The sequence below is a fragment of the Pelodiscus sinensis genome, chromosome 24 (assembly GCF_049634645.1).
Source record: "Pelodiscus sinensis isolate JC-2024 chromosome 24, ASM4963464v1, whole genome shotgun sequence".
NCBI classification, from domain to species: domain Eukaryota; kingdom Metazoa; phylum Chordata; order Testudines; family Trionychidae; genus Pelodiscus; species Pelodiscus sinensis.
The window spans coordinates 2,061,976-2,082,490 of record NC_134734.1 but is presented as its reverse complement, the minus strand read 5'-3'; the positions used below and the strand labels follow the sequence as shown (position 1 = coordinate 2,082,490).

The 20,515-nt window shown below is 49.7% G+C and overlaps 2 protein-coding genes across 5 annotated transcripts in view; one reads left to right on the top strand and one right to left on the bottom strand.

The window, feature by feature from the left end:
* The window catches only part of LOC142819711 (interferon-inducible GTPase 5-like), a 43,369-nt gene that overhangs the window by 2,441 nt on the left and 20,413 nt on the right, over positions 1–20,515 (bottom strand). Inside the window, exon 3 of the mRNA XM_075908285.1 lies at positions 126–350. The gene's annotated coding sequence lies outside the window, so the exon portion shown is untranslated. The remainder of the gene's footprint in view (positions 1–125; positions 351–20,515) is intronic.
* LOC142819709 (uncharacterized) lies at positions 285–19,469 on the top strand. Of its 4 annotated transcripts, none has more exons than XM_075908280.1 (7): positions 285–423; positions 10,242–10,318; positions 13,516–13,869; positions 14,564–14,902; positions 15,816–15,937; positions 17,061–17,166; positions 17,959–19,469. In XM_075908280.1, exons 2-7 carry the CDS (start codon positions 10,261–10,263, stop codon positions 18,630–18,632), a joined length of 1,653 nt encoding a protein of 550 aa, XP_075764395.1. In that variant the 5' UTR covers positions 285–423; positions 10,242–10,260; the 3' UTR covers positions 18,633–19,469. The 4 variants fall into 4 exon arrangements, with proteins under 4 accessions (XP_075764395.1, XP_075764392.1, XP_075764394.1 ...); XM_075908277.1 differs by having other exon boundaries at positions 15,762–15,937; positions 17,959–19,465; XM_075908278.1 differs by lacking the exon at positions 285–423 and adding an exon at positions 437–632 and having other exon boundaries at positions 15,762–15,937; positions 17,959–19,466.

Here is a 20,515-nt window from a genome sequence, read left to right as displayed (position 1 = left end):
TGCTAAGCGCCTCGGGGCAGAGCGCGCGGGGATCGGGCCCAGCAGCGCACCCGGGGCAGAGCGCCCCGGGATGGAGCTGACCGCGGGGGTGCGGGGAAATCTCGGCCCGGAGTCCTCCCAGTTACCTGCCCCCGGCTGGGCTGCGCCCCGGGCTGGTGCCTGCGGAAGCGGCAGCGCTGGGCGGGCGCTTCTCCCGGCGTCCCAGCAGCTCTGTGGGGCTTTCTGCCTTCCTCCGCTGCGCCCCGCTCCCGCGCTCCGCCAGACTAGGAGGTGCTCGGGCCGCACCGCGAGGAGGGCGGTCAGGTGAGAGTTTCTCCTCGGCTTGGGCTCTCCGAAGATTCTCGCTGCTGCTTCCTTCAGGGCAGATGAATGATGCAACGTGACGCGCTAAGATGCATTTTGAAAATGGCTGCGGGCTGTTCGGTGAGTTTTAAAGTTTTTTAAGCTACAGACTAACTCGGCTCCCCTCTGAGATGCCTGTTAGGGACCCAGCCCTCTTCCCCACGGCCTCTGCTCGGTATTTAGGGTCACACGACTCCGGGAGAGGAGGCCTTTCTCCTGGATTTCGAGACCAGAACGAACCGATGTGGCTAACTAATCTGACCCCCTAGGCCAGCGTTTTTCAGCCAGTGGTAGGAGAACCCTTAGGGGTACTTGAGAGAAGTCTGGGGGATACGTCAGCACAACTGAAATGTAGAGAAAACTGAATTTTTGTTTTAAGTTTTACTGTGCTTTATTATTTTTGTACTTTTTACACCCAACAATTTAATCGCCTGCCTGGCAACGATTAAGTTGTTTAAACATATGTGTTGCAATAGTAGAAAAAAAATTGTGTCTGAAAACCGTAGGTACTTATAATTTTTTTTGAAAAAGAGGGTACTTAAATATTTTTTTTAAATGTGTACTTTATAAAAAAAAAAAAGTTTGAGAAACACTGCTCTAGGTAACGCAGGCCAGAGACCTACCCTGAATTAATTCCTGGCTGAACTAGAGCAAATCTCTCAGAAAAAAATATCCAATCTTGATTTTAAAATTGCCAGGAATGGAGCATCCACCATGAATATTGGGAAATTGTTCCCACGGTTAACTTCCTTCACTGTTAAAAATTAACACTTTATTTCAGGTCTAAATTTCTCTATTTTACTCAGATATACAAAACTAGATTGCCAGACAGAAGAGAATGAGTCCCACAGTAAGGCATAGAAAATGGCAGGATTTTTGTATAGCTTTTACACTCAAATTTGGAAGAATCCTAACCCTGATGCATAATTCCATAGGCTGGTCCAAATCCCATATTAGAATAATGTACTATATGCATTTAGAGCTAATCAAAACTTTTCTGATAAATTTTGTTTAATTGAAAATGCAATGTTGTTAGAAATGTGGGGAAATACTTTTTCATCAACAAATTCAAAATGAACATTTTCATATTGATTTCAATTTTATTAGAAAAAAATGTTCTGTTTTGATTTTCTGGTTTGGGATTTTTCAGATGTTTCCAACTTTCATGGGTTTAATTTTTAAAAACTTTTTTCCCCAGTAAAAGGGAGAAGTGTTTTGGGTGGTGGTTTTTAAAAAAAATAAAATAAAGGGGAAGGAGGAGGAAGAGGAGGATATGGATGGAGAACAAAAACAATCCAAAAACTGAAAATCAACTCCCAAAAATATTCATTTTAGAAAAATGAAAAGAAACAAAAATTGCGATTGGAATTCCAGTGAGCTAGTCAGTCTCCTCCGTGGGCAGGGTTACATCTGCCATAGTATGTTGGGATCTCTGTTGTGGCTAAGCAGCCAGGATGCAACACGAGAAATGTAGCTCCCTTGTGGAGCCTGTCCCATAAGGGACAAAGGGCCTGAGGCACCCAAACAACAACCCCCATGAGGCACTGGGATGGCTTAGTGCAGGGTTTCCCAACCTATGGATCAGGACCCAAATATGAGTCTCTATCACATGTCAAAAGGGTTGCCAAGTGTCTCCCCAGGTGGCTCTGCCCCCTCTCCTCCCCCCATTTTTGTATTGCCTTGGGTCACCAAGTCTTCCTGAATTGAAAAAATGGGTCCCCATCTGGAAAAGTTTGGGAACCGCTGGCTTAGTGGAAGATGGATTGACGTTGAACTGACAAGACTTTCAGTTTTGCTCTTGGCCTTCTGGCTTTTGGTTTTCTTGGGAAGCAGCATGGCCTGGGTGTTGAGCAAGACACCTGGTTGGGAATAGTGCCTTTCGCTCATTGAGCTCCTCATAGTTACAGGGCGCAAGCTGCAGGTGATGGGGGAATGAGGCAGTGCTGGGCTACCTGACAGATGATGGGGGATGCACTGCAGCGGTATAGACCGGGACTCTGGACCCACTCATGCATTGAGTCTGCCATTCAGAAAAATAAAGAACATCAGAGTGGCCAGGCTGGGTCAGACCAAAGACCCATCCAGCCCAGTATCCTGTCTGCCCACAGTGGCCAGTGCCAGGTGCCCCAGAGGGAGTGAACAGAACAGGGAATCCTCAAGCGATCCTTCCCCTGTCATTCATTTTCAGCCTCTGACACACAAAGTCTAGGAACATTCCTACCCATCCTGGCTAATAGCCATTGATGGACCCAACTTCCATGAATTTATTTAGCTCTTTTTTGAACCCTGTTAAAGTCCTGGCCTTCACAACCTGCTCTGGCAAGGAGTTCCACAGGTTGACTGCGTGCTATGCGAAGAAAAACTTCCTTTGGTCTGTTTAAAACCTGCTGCCTATTCATTACATTTGGTGATCCCTAGTTCTTATGTTATGGGAACAAATAAATAACTTTTCCTTATTTACTTTTTTCACACCAGTCATGACATACAATGTACAGTCAACCTGTGGAACTCCTTGCCAGAGGATGTTGTGAAGACCAGGACTCTTTAACAGGATTAAAAAAAAAATCTAGATAAATTCATGGAGGTTAGGTCCATCAATGGCTATTAGCCAGGCTGGGCAGGGATTGTGTCCTCCTGAGCCTCTGTCAGAAGCTGGGTATGGGTGGTAGTGGTGGTTCATTTGACGAATCCCTGTTCTGTTAATTCCCTCTGAGGCACCTGCCATTGGCCACTATTGGCAGACAGGATTCTTGACTGGATGGACCTTTGGCCTGACCCAGTATGGCCATTCTGATGTTCTTGTGTTCTTTTTAGTCTGCTGTGGCACATTTAGTAGATGTTTCCAGGGAATTATCCACAGTGACCCCAATATCTCTTTCCTGACTAGTAACAGCTAATGTAGCGCCCACCACTTTATATGTACAGAAGCTTCAGGGGGTAGCCAAGTTAGTCTGTGCAGGATAAACTTAAAAACCAACAAATGGTCTGGTAGCACTTTATAGACTAACAAAACGTGTAGATGGGATCATGAGCTTTCTAGGCACAGCCCACTTCTTCAGATGACCAGAGTTTTGAGTTTTGGATGTGCAGACCCAGAATAAATAGGGGAGAAGGGAGGGGAAGGAAAAAAAATGGAAGTGGGCAGGAAACAAGAAGCAGAAGGTATGTAAATATCAAAGGGAAAACCATACAGGCAAAACTGGTAATCTATAAGCACCTAAAAATTGGATAGGTAAAAGAAGCAGATAAGGATCATAGGATAGCAATTGGTGAGGAAGAGTACTAACACAAGAATCTACCCAGACAAAGAGATGTTGGCACCTTCATTGTTTGTTTGATAATGTCCCAGCCCTCCATTATCTCGATTGAGGCGTAGGTGTGAGAATTAAATTTGTGGATGAATTGTAATTCCAATGCCGCTCTGTGTATTTGGCTTATAGAATTGGTCTGTAACAAGACAGCCACTTGGAGATCTTTTAAAGTGTGACCAGGTAGACTGACGTGTCCCCAACAGGTTTCTGTATGTTCCTTTTGTAGATATCTGATTTGTGTCCATTGATTTTTTTCCTGTAGGAACTATCCAGTTTGTCCAGTATATATTGCAGTGGGGCATTGCAGGCATTTGATGGCATAGATCAAATTACTGGATGTGCAGTTAAATGAACGTCTGATTTGGTATTTTATGTTGTTGGCTCTAGTAATGAATTCTCTTGTATAGATATTTGGACAGAGTTGGCACCATGGCTGGTTGCAGGGCTGGGATCCTGGATGCTTATGATGTAGTTGTAGAGCACGGAAACGGGAAAGAATTCATTTCAGGTTGGCGTGTTATCTGTAAGCGAGAATAGGCTTGTCCCCCAAGGCCTGTGAGGCTTTGTCTACACTGCCGGCTTTTGCAAAGTACAAAACCACTTTGCACAAAAACAGCTTGAATAGATTATGCAAATGAAGTGCAACAATGCTAATCAGTGCTTCATTTGCATATTTTGCTGGCAGTGTAGACAAAGCCTGAGAGTGAGGGGCCATTTTTGAAGATAGGTTACAGCAGCGTTTCCCAAACTATGGTCCGCGGCCCGGTACCGGGCCGTGGAAAATAAATGCCGGGCCTCAGCGTGCCTGGTGGCTGCCGGCCCTTTGGTGGAATCGGGCCCTGCACCCGGCAGTGCCGGCGAGTGATGAGCCGGGGCTCTGCCCCAGCACTCTGCGGGGCTGGGTCTCTCCCTGGCTCCGCCTGGAGTGGGCCCCGCCCCCGCACATCCTCCCGCCCCGCCTCCAGAGTGTCCCCCTCGGCCCCGGGCATCCCTGCCGCCAGTGTGCGGCGTTGCACGTGGGCGGGGAGGACGCCCGGGCATGACGTGACGTCACGGCCCGGGGGTTTGGAACCCGCGGGAGGCACGTGACGGGGCCTGGCTGGCTCCGGGTTCGGCCTCTGGGGTCTGAGCGCGGACCCGGCCCCGCAGCGCGGAAGGAGAAGGGGGGGAACCGGCTCGTGCGGCGGAGGCGAGGGAAGGAGAAGGGGTTGGGAGGGGAAGGCACCCAGGGACAGGGGTGCAGGAGAGACAAATGCCGGGGGCCAAGTGCAGACCATGAGGGAAAGGGTGGGTAGGGCGGTGTCAGGGGGAGGGGGACAGGGTGATGCTGGGAGGGGGGGAAGGGCACTGGGGGCTGGAGGGGTAGGTGTTGGGAGGAGGCTTGAGAGAAGGGGTGGGCATGAGGAATGTCAGGTGTGAGGGCCCAGAGGGGCAGGAGGGGATGGAGCAGAGACTGGTGAGGGGGTGGGTATTAGGGATAAAGAGGGCAAAGGGAGGCACCAGGAGGGTGCAGGGCTAAGGGACGGTGCAGGTGCCAGGGGATTCTGGGGTGCGAAGGAGGGAGAGCTGGCCACCGGAAGCAGAACTGGACGGGGGAAGCAGGGCAGGCTGGGGAGATTGGGGGGCTGGTGGAAGCAGGGCTGCCGGGGGGGGTGTGAGCAGGGAGCTGGCCGGGGCAGATGTGGGCGGGGTGGGAGAAGGGGTCGCTGGCAGGAGAGCTGGACGCAGGTAGCGGGGCTGGCCAAGGGAGATTGGGAAGAGAAGCGGGGGAGAACTGGCTACCAGGGAGAGGGTTGGGGGAAGTGGGGCTGGCCAGAGGCGCAGCAAGGAGAGCAGGGGGGAGGAATGAATCGGCCTGCAGGGAGTGGGACCCTGTTCCCCTCTCCCCCCCCCCCCCACAAAGCACAAAGCACGAGTTAGTCTGGCACAGGGATTCTACTGTCATCCCCCCCCCCCCCAAACCCCTCGAGTAGTCGCGATCTATCTGGCTGGTAGACACACTCATGCAACCTGAGCACATTTACCAGCCAGGCAGTTCGAAACTACAAACTGATACATCTAGTAATAATACAACTCACCTCCTGAGAAAATACCAGACATGTTATGTGTCTGGTATTTTCTCAGTTTGTTTTTCATGTGTTTATATTTTTGGGCTGCAAAAAGCAGAACTGAAAAAAAAGGGTTCCAGTTAAAATAAAAAGTTTGGGAAATGTTGGTCTAAGCAGCTTTCTGTCTGTCTTACAGCCCATTTATCCAATCCATATTCCTTAACTTGCTGGCAAGAATATTGTGGGTGACCATATCAAAAGCTTTGCTAAAGCTGGCACTGGGAGATTTGGGAGGACCAGAAACAACTTATTTGAATATTCATCATTTGATTAATGAATATGCAAATATGCAAATGAACATTACTGGTCCTCCAAAAGTTCGTGAATGGATTTACTGGTCCCCGTGTCAAAAAGTTCAGGAACCCCTGAGTTACAGATTGGAGGGGTTTGAGATGTGGACTGTGGGTAATAAGAAGTGGACTTTTGTTATTTTCTCTTTTGGTCTGTCTTGAAGTAGTTCATGTCTGGGTACTTTTTTGGCTCCATCAATCTGTCGTTTCACTTCTCCAGGTGGGTATTTCAGTGTTAGGAATGCTCTATAAAGATCCTGTGTAGAAGTTTGTCTCTGTCTGTGGGATCAGAGCAAATCCGATTGTATCTTAGGGCTTGGTTGTATACAATAGATTGAGAAGTGTTGAAATCCTTGTGAAATTCTTCAGGAGTCTCTTTTCTGTGGGTCAATGTGATGAAGATGTTATCCATGTAGTATAAGTAAAGTAGGGGTGTTCGGGGGTGAGAGCTGAGGAAACGTTGTTCAAGATCAGCCATAAAGATGTTGGCATATTGTGGGGCCAAGCAAGTGCCCATGGATGTGCCGCTGATTTGAAGATACAAATTGTCCCCGAATCGGAAGTAGTTGTGGGTGAGGATAAAGTCACAGAGCTCTGTAATCAGGTGTGCAGAGCTGTGTCACATTACTGCATTTTAAGGGGAGCAACCAGATCACTGCTGCACCCATGAGGGGGTGTTTGCCCCAAACGTTGGTACAAAGGGGGCCATGTGAGGTGTCAAATGAAAGCTTACTTTCTACTGATTCTGTATATGCTATTCGTATACTTGTATATCATCTGTATGTGGAGTTATAAATATGTACTCTGTGTTGATGCGGGAAAATTCTCTGTCTGAGGCAGAGCAATGAGCCAGGAATGTTTGCGCAGTGGCTATGCTGATGAGTGAAGTTCCAGGGACAATAGATCTCTAAATGCCAAAGACACACCTGGGGAATGAATCTAAAGGCCTGGCCGCTGACCATGTGACACTCCAGCTTGGAAGAGACCAAGGAGGTATATAAATGCCATGTGGCATCCTCCATTTTTGTCTTCAGCTCAGCTCTTAATCCCAGAGGCAGCCTTGCAGGGAACCACGAGCCGGAAAGAACTGTGGACCCATCCTGACATGGGATGTACACCAAAGACTTTTAAGCCAGCAGTTACAACATCTCTGCTACAAGCCTGTATCGAGAACTGGGTGATTCGATGCCTGTAATGTATGATACTTTAACAACCTTACTCTCATGCTTTTCTTTATTTTGGTAATAGACCTTTAGATCGTGGATTCTAAAGGATTGGCTCAGCGTGATTTGTGGGTAAGATCCAGAGTGTAAATTGACCTGGGAACTGTGGCTGGTTTCTTGAAGAACCCGTTTGGGGTAGGTGAGATTGGGTTCTATAACCCCTCACCTGTGTGTTAGGCCAGGGGCTGATTGCGACACGGAGGGAACTGGAGTGTCAGAGGGGATTTGCTCGTGAGGCTTCAGGCTGGCCAGACCAGCAGTTGAATCACTCGGTGTGACTGGTTTGTGGCCTGTTTGGGAAGGTCTCCAGTCTGGGGCTGTACGGAGCCCCGAGTTTGAGCAATTCTCCCTGAGCAGATGCCCTCAGCTGTGCCCAGATCTGGCCCAGTCCGTCACAAGCTGTTATTGGGGATGGTGTTCCTGATGGCCTGTAATCTGTCTTCATGTGGAATGTTGGTGTAAAGAGCTTCTACGTCCATGGGGCTAGCTGGTATTTTCGGGTAGATTATTGATGTTTTGAAGTTTCCTCAGGAAGTCAGGGGCATCACAGAGGTAGCTGGGAGTGCTGGTAGCAGGGGGTCTGAGGAGGGAGTCGATATAGCCAGATAATCCTGTGGTGAGTGTGCCAATGCCTGAGATGATGGGTTGTCCGGGATTTCCAGGTTTGTGTATTTTGGGTAACATCTCTTTGTCTGTGTAGATTCTTGGTTTAGTACTCTTCCTCTCTTATTGCTATCCTATGATCCTTATCTGCTTCTTTTAACTATGCAATCTTTAGGTGCTTATAGATTACCAGTTTTGCCTGTTTGGGTTTCCCTTTGATAGTTACATATCCTCTGCTTATTGTTTCCCATCTCCTTCCTTTTTGTTCCTTCCTGCCCCCCCCCCCCCATTTATTTTAGGTCTGCACATCCTAAACTCAAAACTGCGGCCATCTGAAGAAGTGGGCTGTGCCCAGAAAGCTCATGATCCCATCGACATGTTTTGTTAGTCTATAAAGTGCTACCAGCTATTTGTATATGTACAGTTGGGATCATAGATAACTGGTGCCTAAGGTGTTATGCTTGTAAGAGGGACATGGGAAAAGGCAATACGCTGTGTTTAGTGAAAATGAAACATGAAAAGCAGCATATTCATTCACGCACATGGGTCCTGCTGATGTTCTTATAGTTCCCGGTCTGTCATGGCTTGAGTCAATCTAGTGGCCAGTTAGATTGAACACAAGTGAGGAGTTGGGCTCTGTCCGTCATGATCCAATGTGCTGAGGCTCTGCAGGACTGAACCTGGAGAGCCATGGGAAATCACCCCATTCTTACACTTACATGTTCCCACCTGACTTTGTGGGTTTGCAATGTCATGCTGCAATCAGCAATGTTTAAGTGGCCAGAGTTTTCCAATGTTATCCTTTAATGGTTATTGTCAGGCTGCCCACCATTATCTCTCATTTGACATTTCACTGTTCGGGTGGTGGGGGGATCTGCCTGTCTCCAATGATTGTCAATTCTACTAATTTGTTTCTAGCACTGAGTACAACGTGTGCTTCCTGGCTGGCTCCAAGTTTCTCACATCTTCTTGATCATCTGGACGTGTGTGATGGCTTTCACACTTACCCTTCCCTAGGCATTCCTCCGCCACTCCCAGCAAACAATTGAACAGAGCATTTCCTGTTAAATAGTGTTACGGGCAGAATTACCTGCTAGAAATGATCACGTAGTCACTCAAAGCATAACAAAAGAACCTTACACAACTGAGTGTGCAATGCAGACAAGAGGCACAACTCCATTTGTGATGCTAACGAGAAGTAAGACCTTATAGCAAACACTGGCTAATAACGAAGCATGGCTGGCGGGATGAAAGAGAAGCAAATAGGATGTTTATGCCAATCACTTCATAGGACTTATTGCCATCAATATACTTATATCCTTATTCCAACACTAAAATATTACATTTTGCCTACAGTGCGAAGAGGGGGTGCAGGGAGGGCCAGCCATAGGAGCAGAGAGGATGTATCTGGGCACCTCATTTATGGGGAGAGGTGCACCTCCCATGCACAGCCACAGGTCAGCCATGGTTCAAGGCAGTGTTCCCTGCGAGCTGTGCGCTTGTGTGGCCCCTCAGGAGAGATTCCAGTGCTGCCCAGCTGACTAGCAGGGCACCCACAGCTCAGTTTTCTTTCTACTTGTGGTGCACATTCACACATGTGTCAGTGCACATACCAATATTCCACACATGGATTGAAATGATTGGAGGGAACATTGGATGGGATCGTGTTTTGCCCCGTGCATCATTTTTTTTTTCATTTCCCAAATTTAGCACACTGAGGTCTCTGAATCAACATTTTTTCAGTGCTTGCAATGATTAGGGGTGCGGAAGAGCTTCTATAGGAGGGAAGAGAATAAAACTGGGATGTTTCAGCTTCGAAAAGAGACAACAAAGGGGGGATTGGATAGAGGTCTATAAAATAACGACCAGCGTGGAGAAAGAGAATAAAGAAAAGTTACTTACTTCTTCTCACAGCACAAGAACTAGGGATCACCCAATGAACTGAATAGGCAGCAGGTTGCAAACAAACCAAAGGGCTGTAAGAACGGTCATATAAGGATTAGAAGGGTATTTCCTGGATCAGCTCGGGGGGCAGTGGCAGGGATAGAACCCAGCTCTCCAGTGCTGGCATTCAGGTTCCTCAATCAGCTGCCATCTTTCCTCTTTCTACCAGCCCCTGCCTCAGACACAATACATCTTCCAACGTCTGTTCTCCATAAGGCAAGGGCCCTACAGAGAATAGCCTCTTCACTACACTGCCCTGCCCCACTCCCGGTCCATCCCGTAGACTGAACAAGCCCTGCTGATTTTGATTCTGCAGAGCAAGAGAAAGGGCAATCAGGTTTGGGAATTGCGGTTTTGAAGTTCTGATGATGCTCTGGGCAGAATCCAGCTGTGCTGAGCATCTTGCCCTCTCTTTTGCAGACATCAGCCTGACTGCAGCATGATGAGGTTGCCTGCCCGTTGGCTGGTTCGCTTGGTCACACTGTGGGCTATCAGCAGTGAGTATCCTGTTTTGCTCTGCTGCGCCTCTGCAGACTGATTTGGTGTCTCCTCTGTCCCCTCGCTTGTTGGCCTGTGAAAATTCAGGCACTGGAAGCATCAGATCAACAGCCTCCAGCAATAGTACCTGAAAGCAGCTGCAGCGTATGCAATAGTAGGGTGTACTGGCATGTATTTGCATGTATACACCCACACGCACACCCACACATGTACACAGCCTTTTGCCATGGGCTTCTGTCCTACCCTGAAGACAGTCCCTCGCTCTGAGATAGTGCTGGAGAAACAATTCTTTTATTACAACTGTGAATTAAAATGGCCTTTTCAGATGAAAGACAAGACAGAAGAATAGTCACTGAAAAGGAATTTATCTTAAGCATTTACAAGACAAATGACACTAAGCTGGGGAGAGAAGTAGATAAGCTGGAGGGCAAGGATAGGGTCCAGAGTGACCTGGACAGATTGGAGCTAGCCGAAAACTCAAAAAGCAATAGCAAAATGTTTTTTAAGTACGTTAGAAGCAGGAAGCCTGCTAAAAACCAGTGGGTCCCCTAGACGATTGAGATACAAAAGGAGCAATCAAGGACGATAAAGCCATTGCGGAGAAACTAAATAATTTCTTTGCTTCAGTCTTCATGGCTGAGGATGTCAGGGAGATTCCCAAATCTGCACCGTCCTTTGTGGGTGATGAATCTGAGGAACTGTCCTGGATTGACGTGTCTTTAGAGGAGGTTTAGGAACAAATAGAGAAACTTAACATTAACAAATCACCGGGACCGGATGGCATTCATCCAAGGGTTCTAAAAGAACTCAAATGGGAAACTGCAGAACTATTGACTGTGGTTTGTAACCTATCCTTTAAATCGACTTCCGTACCTAATGACTGGAAGATAGCTAACTCGACACCAATATTTAAAAAGGGTCCTAGAGGCGATCCTGGCAATTACCGACCGGTAAGTCTAACTTCAGTACCAGGCAAACTAGTTGAAAAAATAGTAAAGAATAAAATTGTCAGGCACGTAGAAGAACATAATTTGTTGGACAAAAGTCAACATAGTTTCTGTAAAGAGAAATCATGTTTTACTAATCTCTTAGGGTATGTCTACACTACCAACCTAATTCGAACTAGGGTGGTTAATGTAGGCAACCCAAGTTGCAAATGAAAACCAGGATTTGAATTTCCTGGGCTTCATTTGCATCTTGCCGGGCGCCGCCATTTTTAAATCCCCGCTAGTTCGGACTCCGTGCCCGTGGCTACACGCTGCATGGAGTAGGTAGTTCGGACTAGGCTTCCTATTCCGAACTACCGGTAAACCTCGTTCCACAAGAACTAATGGTAGTTAGAGTTCTTTGAAGGGGTTAACAAACATGCGGACAAGGGGGATCTAGTAGATATAGTATACTTGGATTTTCAGAAAGCCTTTGACAAAGTCCCTCACCAAAAGCTCTTGTGTAAATTACATTGTCATGGGATAAGAAGGAAGGTCCTTTCATGGATTGAGAATTGGTTAAAAGACAGGAAACAAAGGGTAGGAATAAATGGTAAATTTTCAGAATGGAGAGGGGTAACTAGTGGTGTCCCCCAAGGGTCAGTCCTGGGACCAATCCTATTAAACTTATTCATAAATGATCTAGAGAAAGGGGTAAGCAGTGAGGTGGTAAAGTTTGCGGATGACACTGAACTGTTTAAGATAGTCAGGACAGAAGCAGACTGTGAAGAACTTCAAGAAGATCTCACCACACTGATTGGGCAACAAAATGGCAAATGAAATTTAATGTGGATAAGTGTAAAGTAATACACATTGGAAAAAATAACCCCAACTATACGTACAATATGATGGGGGCTAATCTGGCTACGACAAATCAGGAAAGAGATCTTGGAGTTATCGTGGATAGTTCTCTGAAAACGTCTACACAGTGTGTAATGGCGGTCAAAAAGGCAAATATGATATTAGGAATTATTAAGAAAAGGATAGAAAATAAGACACAGAATATGCCCCTGTATAAAACTATGGTACGCCCACATCTTGAATACTGTGTACAGATGTGGTCTCTTCACCTCAAAAAAGATATTTTGGCCTTGGAAAGGGTTCAGAAAAGGGCAATTAAAATTATTAGGGGTTTGGAACGGGCCCCATATGAAGAGAGGCTAAAGCGACTGGGACTTTTCAGCTTAGAAAAAAGGAGACTGAGGGGCGATATGATAGAGGTCTATAAAATCATGAGTGGTGTAGAGAGGGTGAATAAAGAAAAGTTCTTCATTAGTTCCCATAATATAAGAACTAGAGGTCACCAAATGAAATTAATGGGTAGCAGGTTTAAAACTAATAAAAGAAAGTTCTTCTTCACACAGCGGGTAGTCAACCTGTGGAACTCCTTGCCAGAGGAGGCTGTGAAGGCTAGGACTATAATAGAGTTTAAAGAGAACCTAGATAAATTCATGGAGGTTAAGTCCATATGGCTATTAGCCAGGGGATAGAAATGGTGTCCCTGGCCTCTTTGTCAAAGTCTGGAGATGGATGGCACGAGACAAATCGCTTGATCATTGTCTTCGGTCCACCCCCTGTGGGGCACCTGGTGCTGGCCACTGTCGGCAGACAGGCTACTTGGCTAGATGGACTTTTGGTCTGACCCAGTATGGCCGTTCTTTTGTTCTTATGAGGTTTGGGCCAACAGAAATCTGATGAGGTTCAACAAGGACAAGTGCAGATTCCTGCCCTTGGGATGGAAGAATCCCAAGCATAGTTACAGGCTGGGTGACTGACTGGCGAAGCAGCAATTTGGTCCAACCCAAACCCTGACCTTGCTTTATGCTAGGAAAAGAAGATGCTGCATACCAAATGTAGTGGTCCTAGCTCTTACCGTTTGGGAAGAGTTCTTGAACAGCAGGACTGACACACATTTCTAAAATATGTGGTTAGATTTCCATGGTGGGAAGAAGAGACATTTTTGACCTGATCCATTAATCAGAAGCTAAGGCTCAACTAATCACGGCTATTTAAAACAAAGGAATATTGTGATTTTCAAACTATATATTATTTATTAATAACAAACTTCGTAACCACAGTGTCTCGTAAGAAACGGGACATAACTTTTACCTGTGTGGTAGGTTTTTCCCATGAGACATGATAAGTATGAGGGGGAGAGGAAACTAAGGATGAAATGAAAAGACTAGCACCGACCTTTGCTTGCCTTTCAGGGGTTGTTGGGACTCAGTCGCCCATCACTGCTCAGTACGGAAAGAACGTTATCCTGAACTGCAGCTTCCTGTCCATACCTGGGGTCAGGTTTCAGCGCTTGAACATCACCTGGCTGAAGGAAAGCGACAATGGACCAGCTCTCCTGGTTCACCAATACTACTGGGGCATGGACCGACTGTACAAACAGGACAAGGGCTACCAGGGCCGCACAAAGCTTTTTCCAGAGCAATTCCCGGAAGGAAATGCGTCCCTGAGACTCCGTAGTGTCTGCATGCAGGATGAGGGATCCTACCGCTGCTCTGTCGAATCTGAACTCCAGTCATCTTCCAGGACGATGTCCCTCTTTGTGATCAGTACGTTGGCGGTGCCTGGGCACTTTTCTTGCCTCTGACGAGCTTCCATTCCCCAGCGCGGACTCGCCCTGTCGAGACCCTGGCCCTGGGATCCCATGGCTGTGTCAGAGGCTGTGTGATTCTCCTCTTGGCAAGGCTGGGGGGTAAATCATTGGCAGTGCTGCATAATTCAACTCAGATGGTGCCTGTTGGACACAGCCCATTGTAAGACGAGGTGCGGTGCTGGGCCGCTCTCAGGAGCCAGCCTGCCAAGCCACCTCGCCCAGCCCCACTTGTGCTGGAAGAGAAAATAACGAGAAAATAATTGTGTGTGCTGTCTGCATGAGAACTGACATGCTCTTGTTTAACGAGAGTAACTGGGCTCCGTGCATCACTTTAAATGGGAAATGCTTCCTGGTTCTGGTTAACAGATAAGCCCCTGTGGGCAGGGGCTGCTCCTTTGGGGGCCGGCATGCAAATAAGAATGGGGGGGAGGGGAACGCAGGTACAGATAAATAATGTGCTGCAAATTCTTCTTCGATGATGGAAAATCTGTGCACAGGCTGTGTGTGGGGGTGTGCACTGTTGTGTGTGTGAAGAGTGAGGTGTTCGGTGTATTGTGGCCATGGAAGGTTTCAGAGAAATTAAACAAAAACTTTTTGCAAAAAGCGAGTCTGGGGCTGGGATGAATAATCCCAATTTGCTTCTCTCTAAGGGGAGGCTGTGGCAGAGGAGACCATCCGTGCTCAGGCTGGGGAGGACGTCACCCTGAACTGCTCCATTGGCCCAGTGTCCAACCACCGGTTGCTGAACATCACCTGGAAGAAGGGACCCGAGCTCCTAGTTCATAGCTATTTTTCTCAGTGGGACCAGCTGGAAAGCCAGGCGGAGGCTTTCAGGGGCCGGACCCAGCTGTATCCAGAGAGATTCCCCGAGGGGAACGCGTCCCTCAGACTGAGGAAGGTCTGTCTGGCAGACGAGGGCTTCTACACCTGCCACGTCAAGCTGGAACAGGGCAGGTTTTCGGTGCGGATCCGACTGTCCGTGCAGGAAGGTAAGGCAGCCCCTCCTCCATGGTGCAGCACAGCCCCAAAGCTTGGCCACCAGGACGCTCTGAGCCGCTCAGACGTACTAGTGAGTTGTGAACTAGCCATAACTGCGCAGGGCAGAGGCTGGGGCAGCTCAGAGAGGTACCGGGATGTTGTGCAGCCCTAAATAGCACCGGAGTTGGGGGAGGGGAACGGGAGGGTGGATGGGGCTGCACAAAGGCCAGAGCAGATGGAGCCGGAAGAGGAGAGGGTGGGGGGACTGGGTGAGGGAGGGATGGGGCTGGGCAAGAGGGCAGTGGGAATGGAGGGCTGGGTGAAAGGGTGGGAACAGGGTGAGGGAGGAGTCAGGGCCAATGGGGGTGATCAGGAGGGCCATTGGGCCTGGGCCTCAAGGGAGGGCCCTCAAATTTAGACCTTGGTTCATTTGTCTTGCACAGAAAAAGGCTAAAAAAAGAATTGGTTAAATACGTAAATATTCAAATTACGTCTCACCCCTTTGTTGGTGCCTCATTTTGTTGACAGGTCTCGTCATTTTTTATTTTTATTCTGGCTGGGGCCTCAAAAGCAGGGCCCCTCTGGACCTCTGACAGGGTCTGGGAGGAGACGGGGGGCTGGCTGACAGAGGACAGGGAAGGGGGGGAGGCAGCGATGGGGGTGCAGGGGGCCAGGCAGGGAGAGAGGGGGTGGGGGCTGAGTGTGGGGAGAATGGAGAGCGTGGCTGAGAGGGAGATCCGGGGGGCGGGGATATCCCATTGGCCAAGCTGGGCATTGTGTTCTCTGATGTGAGGAGGCTGCAGAGCCGCTTGCTTAGGTCAAAGGGAAGGATTTTAAAATGTTCCCTTGGGAATCTCTGGTCTCTCGCAGCGCCTGAGAATGGCCGCCTCCTATGGCTTCTGCTTCTGCTTCGTGTTCTTCTAGTGTGTGTTGGCCTATGTGTAGCGCGGATGCGAGGTCACCCTTCCATTCTGAGAACACCCTTAGCAACCCCGCCATCAGGACAATACAACACAGTCCAGCACTCGCCTGATGGCAGGCCCCAGGTAACTCTCCAGACATTTGGATTTCCTGCTGTGTGTGTGTGTGGGGGGGGGGGGGGGGGGAAACAACCAGGTGAAGTCTGAGCTGCTACATCAGCACAGCTGTTTGCAGCGCCGCAGACCCGCGCTCTGAGACTCACTGCAACAAGCTCCACCGCACAGCACAGCCTCCCCTTTCCAGTCACAACCAGACTGGTGCTAGTTTACAGGTGGGCCATCTTGCCCCTGGAGCTCACAGACATCTGCTGCCGAGTAGCAGTCACCTTCTCACACATTAGCCTCTCTCTGCATCCACCCTCAGTCGCTGGCTCCAACTGCCCCTGCTTTATTCTCCTAGAACAGATTGTGGAGATCTGCTCTTCTGTGTATTAGGCCTTGGCTACACTTAGGGGAAAAATGACCCTCTGTAGATCGAGTTTTCAGCGTTTGATTGAGCGGGTCTAGTAAGGACCCACTAGATCAAATCCTGATGGCACCCCTGTCAGATCCCAATACACCTTAGAGTCGTGAGGAGTAAGGGAAGGTGACAGGAGAGTTTCTCCCATTGATTTCCTGCTGTGGGGCTGTCCCAGAAATTCGGTTTTAAAACATATGGACAAATGTTTTGCCATAAAAAGTGCAGCTGTGAACAGGGCCGAAGGGCAAAGTAAGCTGGTGCGGCCTGGTGCGATGCACCAGGAACCGACGGGCCGTCTGGGGATGCAGCTGTGGCTGCTGCTGGTCACTGTATGTTGGTAAGGCTCCCATGACAGTGCTGGGCATGGGCAGCGCATCCGAAGAGGTCCCAGCTCCGGTGGGTGCAAGCCAGTACCCACAGCCTCCTGGTAGTGCAGCCTCAGCGCAACCAGGCTGCAGCCCCAGTGCTTAGACAGCACAGCTGTGCACCCGCCAGCTCTGGGGATGCAGTGGCCAGACAGTGCCATTGCCACGCCCTGGCCAGCCCTGAGGACCTGGCAGCCAGGCAGTGCAGTCACTGCTCCCTGGCCAGCCCAAGGAGCCAGCTCTGGGGAGTGTTGGTCACACTCTCCGTCCTGAGCTCCCCCCCTCACACTCCCAGCCATAGAAATAGTCTTTAATTCCTCCCACTAAGCACTTTTCTTCCTCTCCAAATGTGAATCTTTTCTAGAGGCCAGCTGGGAATGGAGATCCAAGATGTGAAACCTGTGGGAGCATCCAGAGCAGCTCTGAAGCAGGGGACCATGAAACGAGGCTGCTGAACCCCAGTGAAGAAGGTAAAATAATTCTGTCTGTCAGAAGGTGGAGATTCCAGCATGAGCCCCACGTCAATTAGTCCAGTGGTGAATTCCCCTCACTGCTAAACAATGATGCCTTAATTCCAGCCGCAATCTGTCTAGCTTCAGCTCCCGGCTGCTAGATGGTCAGCCCTTCCCTTGCTTGAGTGAAGAGCCCTTTCTCCAATGTTTGTTGCTCGTGGCTCTTCTCTGGCCCCTTCTCAACATGCTTCTCGAGTAACAGGCTTCCGGGCTCCAGCTAGTCAGCAACATGCATATGAGCTTTGCAAGAAATGTCCCCTCAATGTGAGATATTGGTACATGCCTAGGCATTGTCCTGCTGGCTGGAAGGCAGCACAGTGTGTTCTCTCCCGGCTCTTACCGACAGGAAGTGGAGCAAAGTGGATCCAAGTTGCTCCTCTTCCTCCATCACTGCCAGTGAGGGCGGGGAGAGGGGGGCAGATCCCAGCTGCCAGCACTGGCCTGTTGCTTTAGTCCCCCAGGGCACATCACTGGAGGGAGGGTGTTGGGGGAAGAGGTGGGGTAAGGTAGAACAAGGGGCAGAGAAGGCGCAGAGAGAGGCAGGGTCTGGAGTGGATGGGGGGGCTGTCCTGGCCCTTCCCCAGGTTGGGGGATTGGTCATGTAGCTGGCACCCCCCCATGCTTCCCCGTCATCAGTCGCCCCGTCCCAGAGAACGATGCCGAAGCCTGTATCACGTGCAGAGAGTTTACTATTCATCCAGTAACTTTAAAATCAAACCATAACCAAACCGTTTCTCCTCCTTTTTGAAGACTGTGCCCAGGGGTCCAAGGAACAGCTCCTGAGTCCTGATGCAGACAGTGCCGATCTCCCTGAGAATGGTGGTGAGGAACTGGGGGCTGCTGGTGGAACAAGAGACCTTTCAGACTCATCTTCAGGTTCTCAGGAGTCACCAGCACACACTACGTGTAATATCGCTCTCCTGGGAGAGACGGGCTCTGGGAAGTCCTCCTTCATCAACACAATCTGCGGCTGGTTGGACGATGATGCTGATGCTGCCCAGACTGGGGTGATTAACACAACACGGGACACGAAGGGTTATGAGCATCCCAGACACCCAAACTTTACACTCTGGGACATGCCAGGAATCACACTGGGAAAATTTTTACTACAGAATGACATTGATATGAGCAAGTATGATGTGTTCCTTCTCTTCTCCTCTGACTACTTCACACCCCTCCATGCCAGCCTTGCCTGGGAGATCCAACAAATGAAGAAGATGATTTATTTTGTGCGCTCCAAGGTGGACTTGAACCTGTTCAATAGCCAAAGTAAGAAAGAAGGAATCCTGGAGGAAGTCCGGAAGACCTGCATAGACAGCCTGACAGAGGGGAAGGTCCATAAACCGCAGCTTTTTCTCCTTTCTTGCATTGATCACGACCAACATGATTTTCCTTGCCTAGAGAAAGTTCTTGGCTGTGACTAGACACTTGAACTGGCTCCATTAGGAGGTTTGTATCCCTACTGGAAATCAGGACCTGTCCTAACACCAAAACATCAGGAAGTGAAATTCTTCCCGTCTGAAAGGACCCCCTCCAAGGTAACAGAGACCTGTCTCTTGCCTGGCCATGGCCCCTTGTGCCTTGAGACTATTTGCATTTTGTGCCTGGCACTAAGGAACAGCTTTCAAAAGCTACAAGAAAGGAAATCTGGGCACTGAAATGCACATTGGGGAGAGAGTGTCCTGGTTTTTAATGCACTGAATTGCTTGAGTGTCTGTTGGGAGGCCAACGGCCACACCTGGATCCTTCACCACAGAGGCCAAATGACATGCTTGTGTCAGGACTGACGAGCCCCAGCCAGCCTAGCTGTATAGGCTCTGGATGCATGTTGTAAATTTACTTTGTGTGTAACTTATTGCCATAATGTGGCCTGGTTATCGTGGCCAGTGTGTGCCAGTCAGCATCTCTCTTGCTCTGCCCAGAAGGCTGAACAGCCAGCACTTCCCGCTATGCCCCAGCGCTCCCGGCACCTCCTCCCTGAGGGCTAGAAACACCGACACCCCGTACCCGTCTGTTTCAGCAGGCCCATCCATTTGGATCTGTCAGTGCTCACCCCGCCTAGGAGATGCCTCGCCGCTGTGGAGCATGTTCCCATGTTCAAAGGATCCCACCTGCGGGCCGCGTGTTGAGTGGTCCTGCTGTTAACCATTGCATTGGGGCATTAGCACTGTTCTTCATCAGCATTAAACCTGCCAGGTGCTTTTATTATTAAACCAAGTCTTGTGGTCTTATTGGGCAGTTCGATTGGAGCCTACTGCCTGGGTGTGACAGGGTGGGATGGGACCCCGGGCTCTCTGCTGCAGGCTTTGTGACCCCACCTCAGAAAAAAGAGCAGTGGAGAAGTCTTTCGAGCTCCTGGGAGCGGCTGCATGAGAAGCAGCCAATCAGGGCCCAGCACACTAGTATAACGAGAGCTGCTGGGCCAGAGCCATGGCCAGCATGGTGCTGCCAGGAACCAGAGGGCACGAGAAGAAGCCCGTTGTCGGGTGCTGGGACTTTATCTGGGCAAAGCCCATAGAAGTCGATGCAGGGCCCTGGAGAACTGGCCCAGGGCATTAGAAGAGAAGCAGATGCTGACTGAACAGACAGCTGCTATTTCCAGGGACCCTAGGCTGGGACCCTGGAGCGATGGGTGGCCCTGGGGGAAAGAGGGTTGATTGTTCTGAGGCACCTCGAGGAAGGAGCTGAAGCACAGTAGCCCGATGAGAGGGGGAGGATGTGCTCCGTGGCAGGACACTGCTCAGTCCCACAGCAGGAGGCAACAGGGGGCAGGCAGGTACACTCGGCTAAGGGGGCGCCCCTGAGAACCGAGTGAACCTTGTGACAGTCTGGTCAGAGCTGGTGCAGCGCTCAGAGCCCACGTGCACAGCTTGTGTGATTCTCTGCCCTATGGCCGGAGGGGCCTATTGTTCATTTGCTGCAAGGAGCTCCTGGCCCTGCGAGACCATGTATGGCAGGGGTGGGCAAAAGGGCCACTGCAGGCTGGAGCTGGCCCACCAAGCAGGCTGATGGGGTCCACAGAGGCCCTGCCACTCCCCTGCCCCCCAGGCCAATCAGATCTTGGGGGGGGGAGCACCCAAAGTCTCCTCCCGCCCCGCTCCCACCCTGCAGTGCTTCGAAATGTCACACACTTCTTGCAGGTAGGGGGCAGAGTGGGAGGAGACTTCTTCATGTGCCCCCAGCCAAGCTCTGATTGGCTGGAAAGAGGGGTGGAGCATGCAAAGTCTTCTCCTACCACCAGGGGCGCAGGCACCTAGAGGGAATCATCAGCTGGGTCAGAACATCTGGCGGTTGTCTCTGTGGGAGG

Bases quoted from the DNA above. Each gene is read 5' to 3' on its own strand.
- LOC142819709 (XM_075908278.1), top strand. From the start codon at position 10,261: ATGATGAGGTTGCCTGCCCGTTGGCTGGTTCGCTTGGTCACACTGTGG. The intron at 13,870-14,563 runs GTACGTTGGCGG...CTTCTCTCTAAG, and splicing joins GATGTCCCTCTTTGTGATCA to GGGAGGCTGTGGCAGAGGAG. The intron at 17,167-17,958 runs GTAAAATAATTC...TCCTTTTTGAAG, and splicing joins GCTGAACCCCAGTGAAGAAG to ACTGTGCCCAGGGGTCCAAG.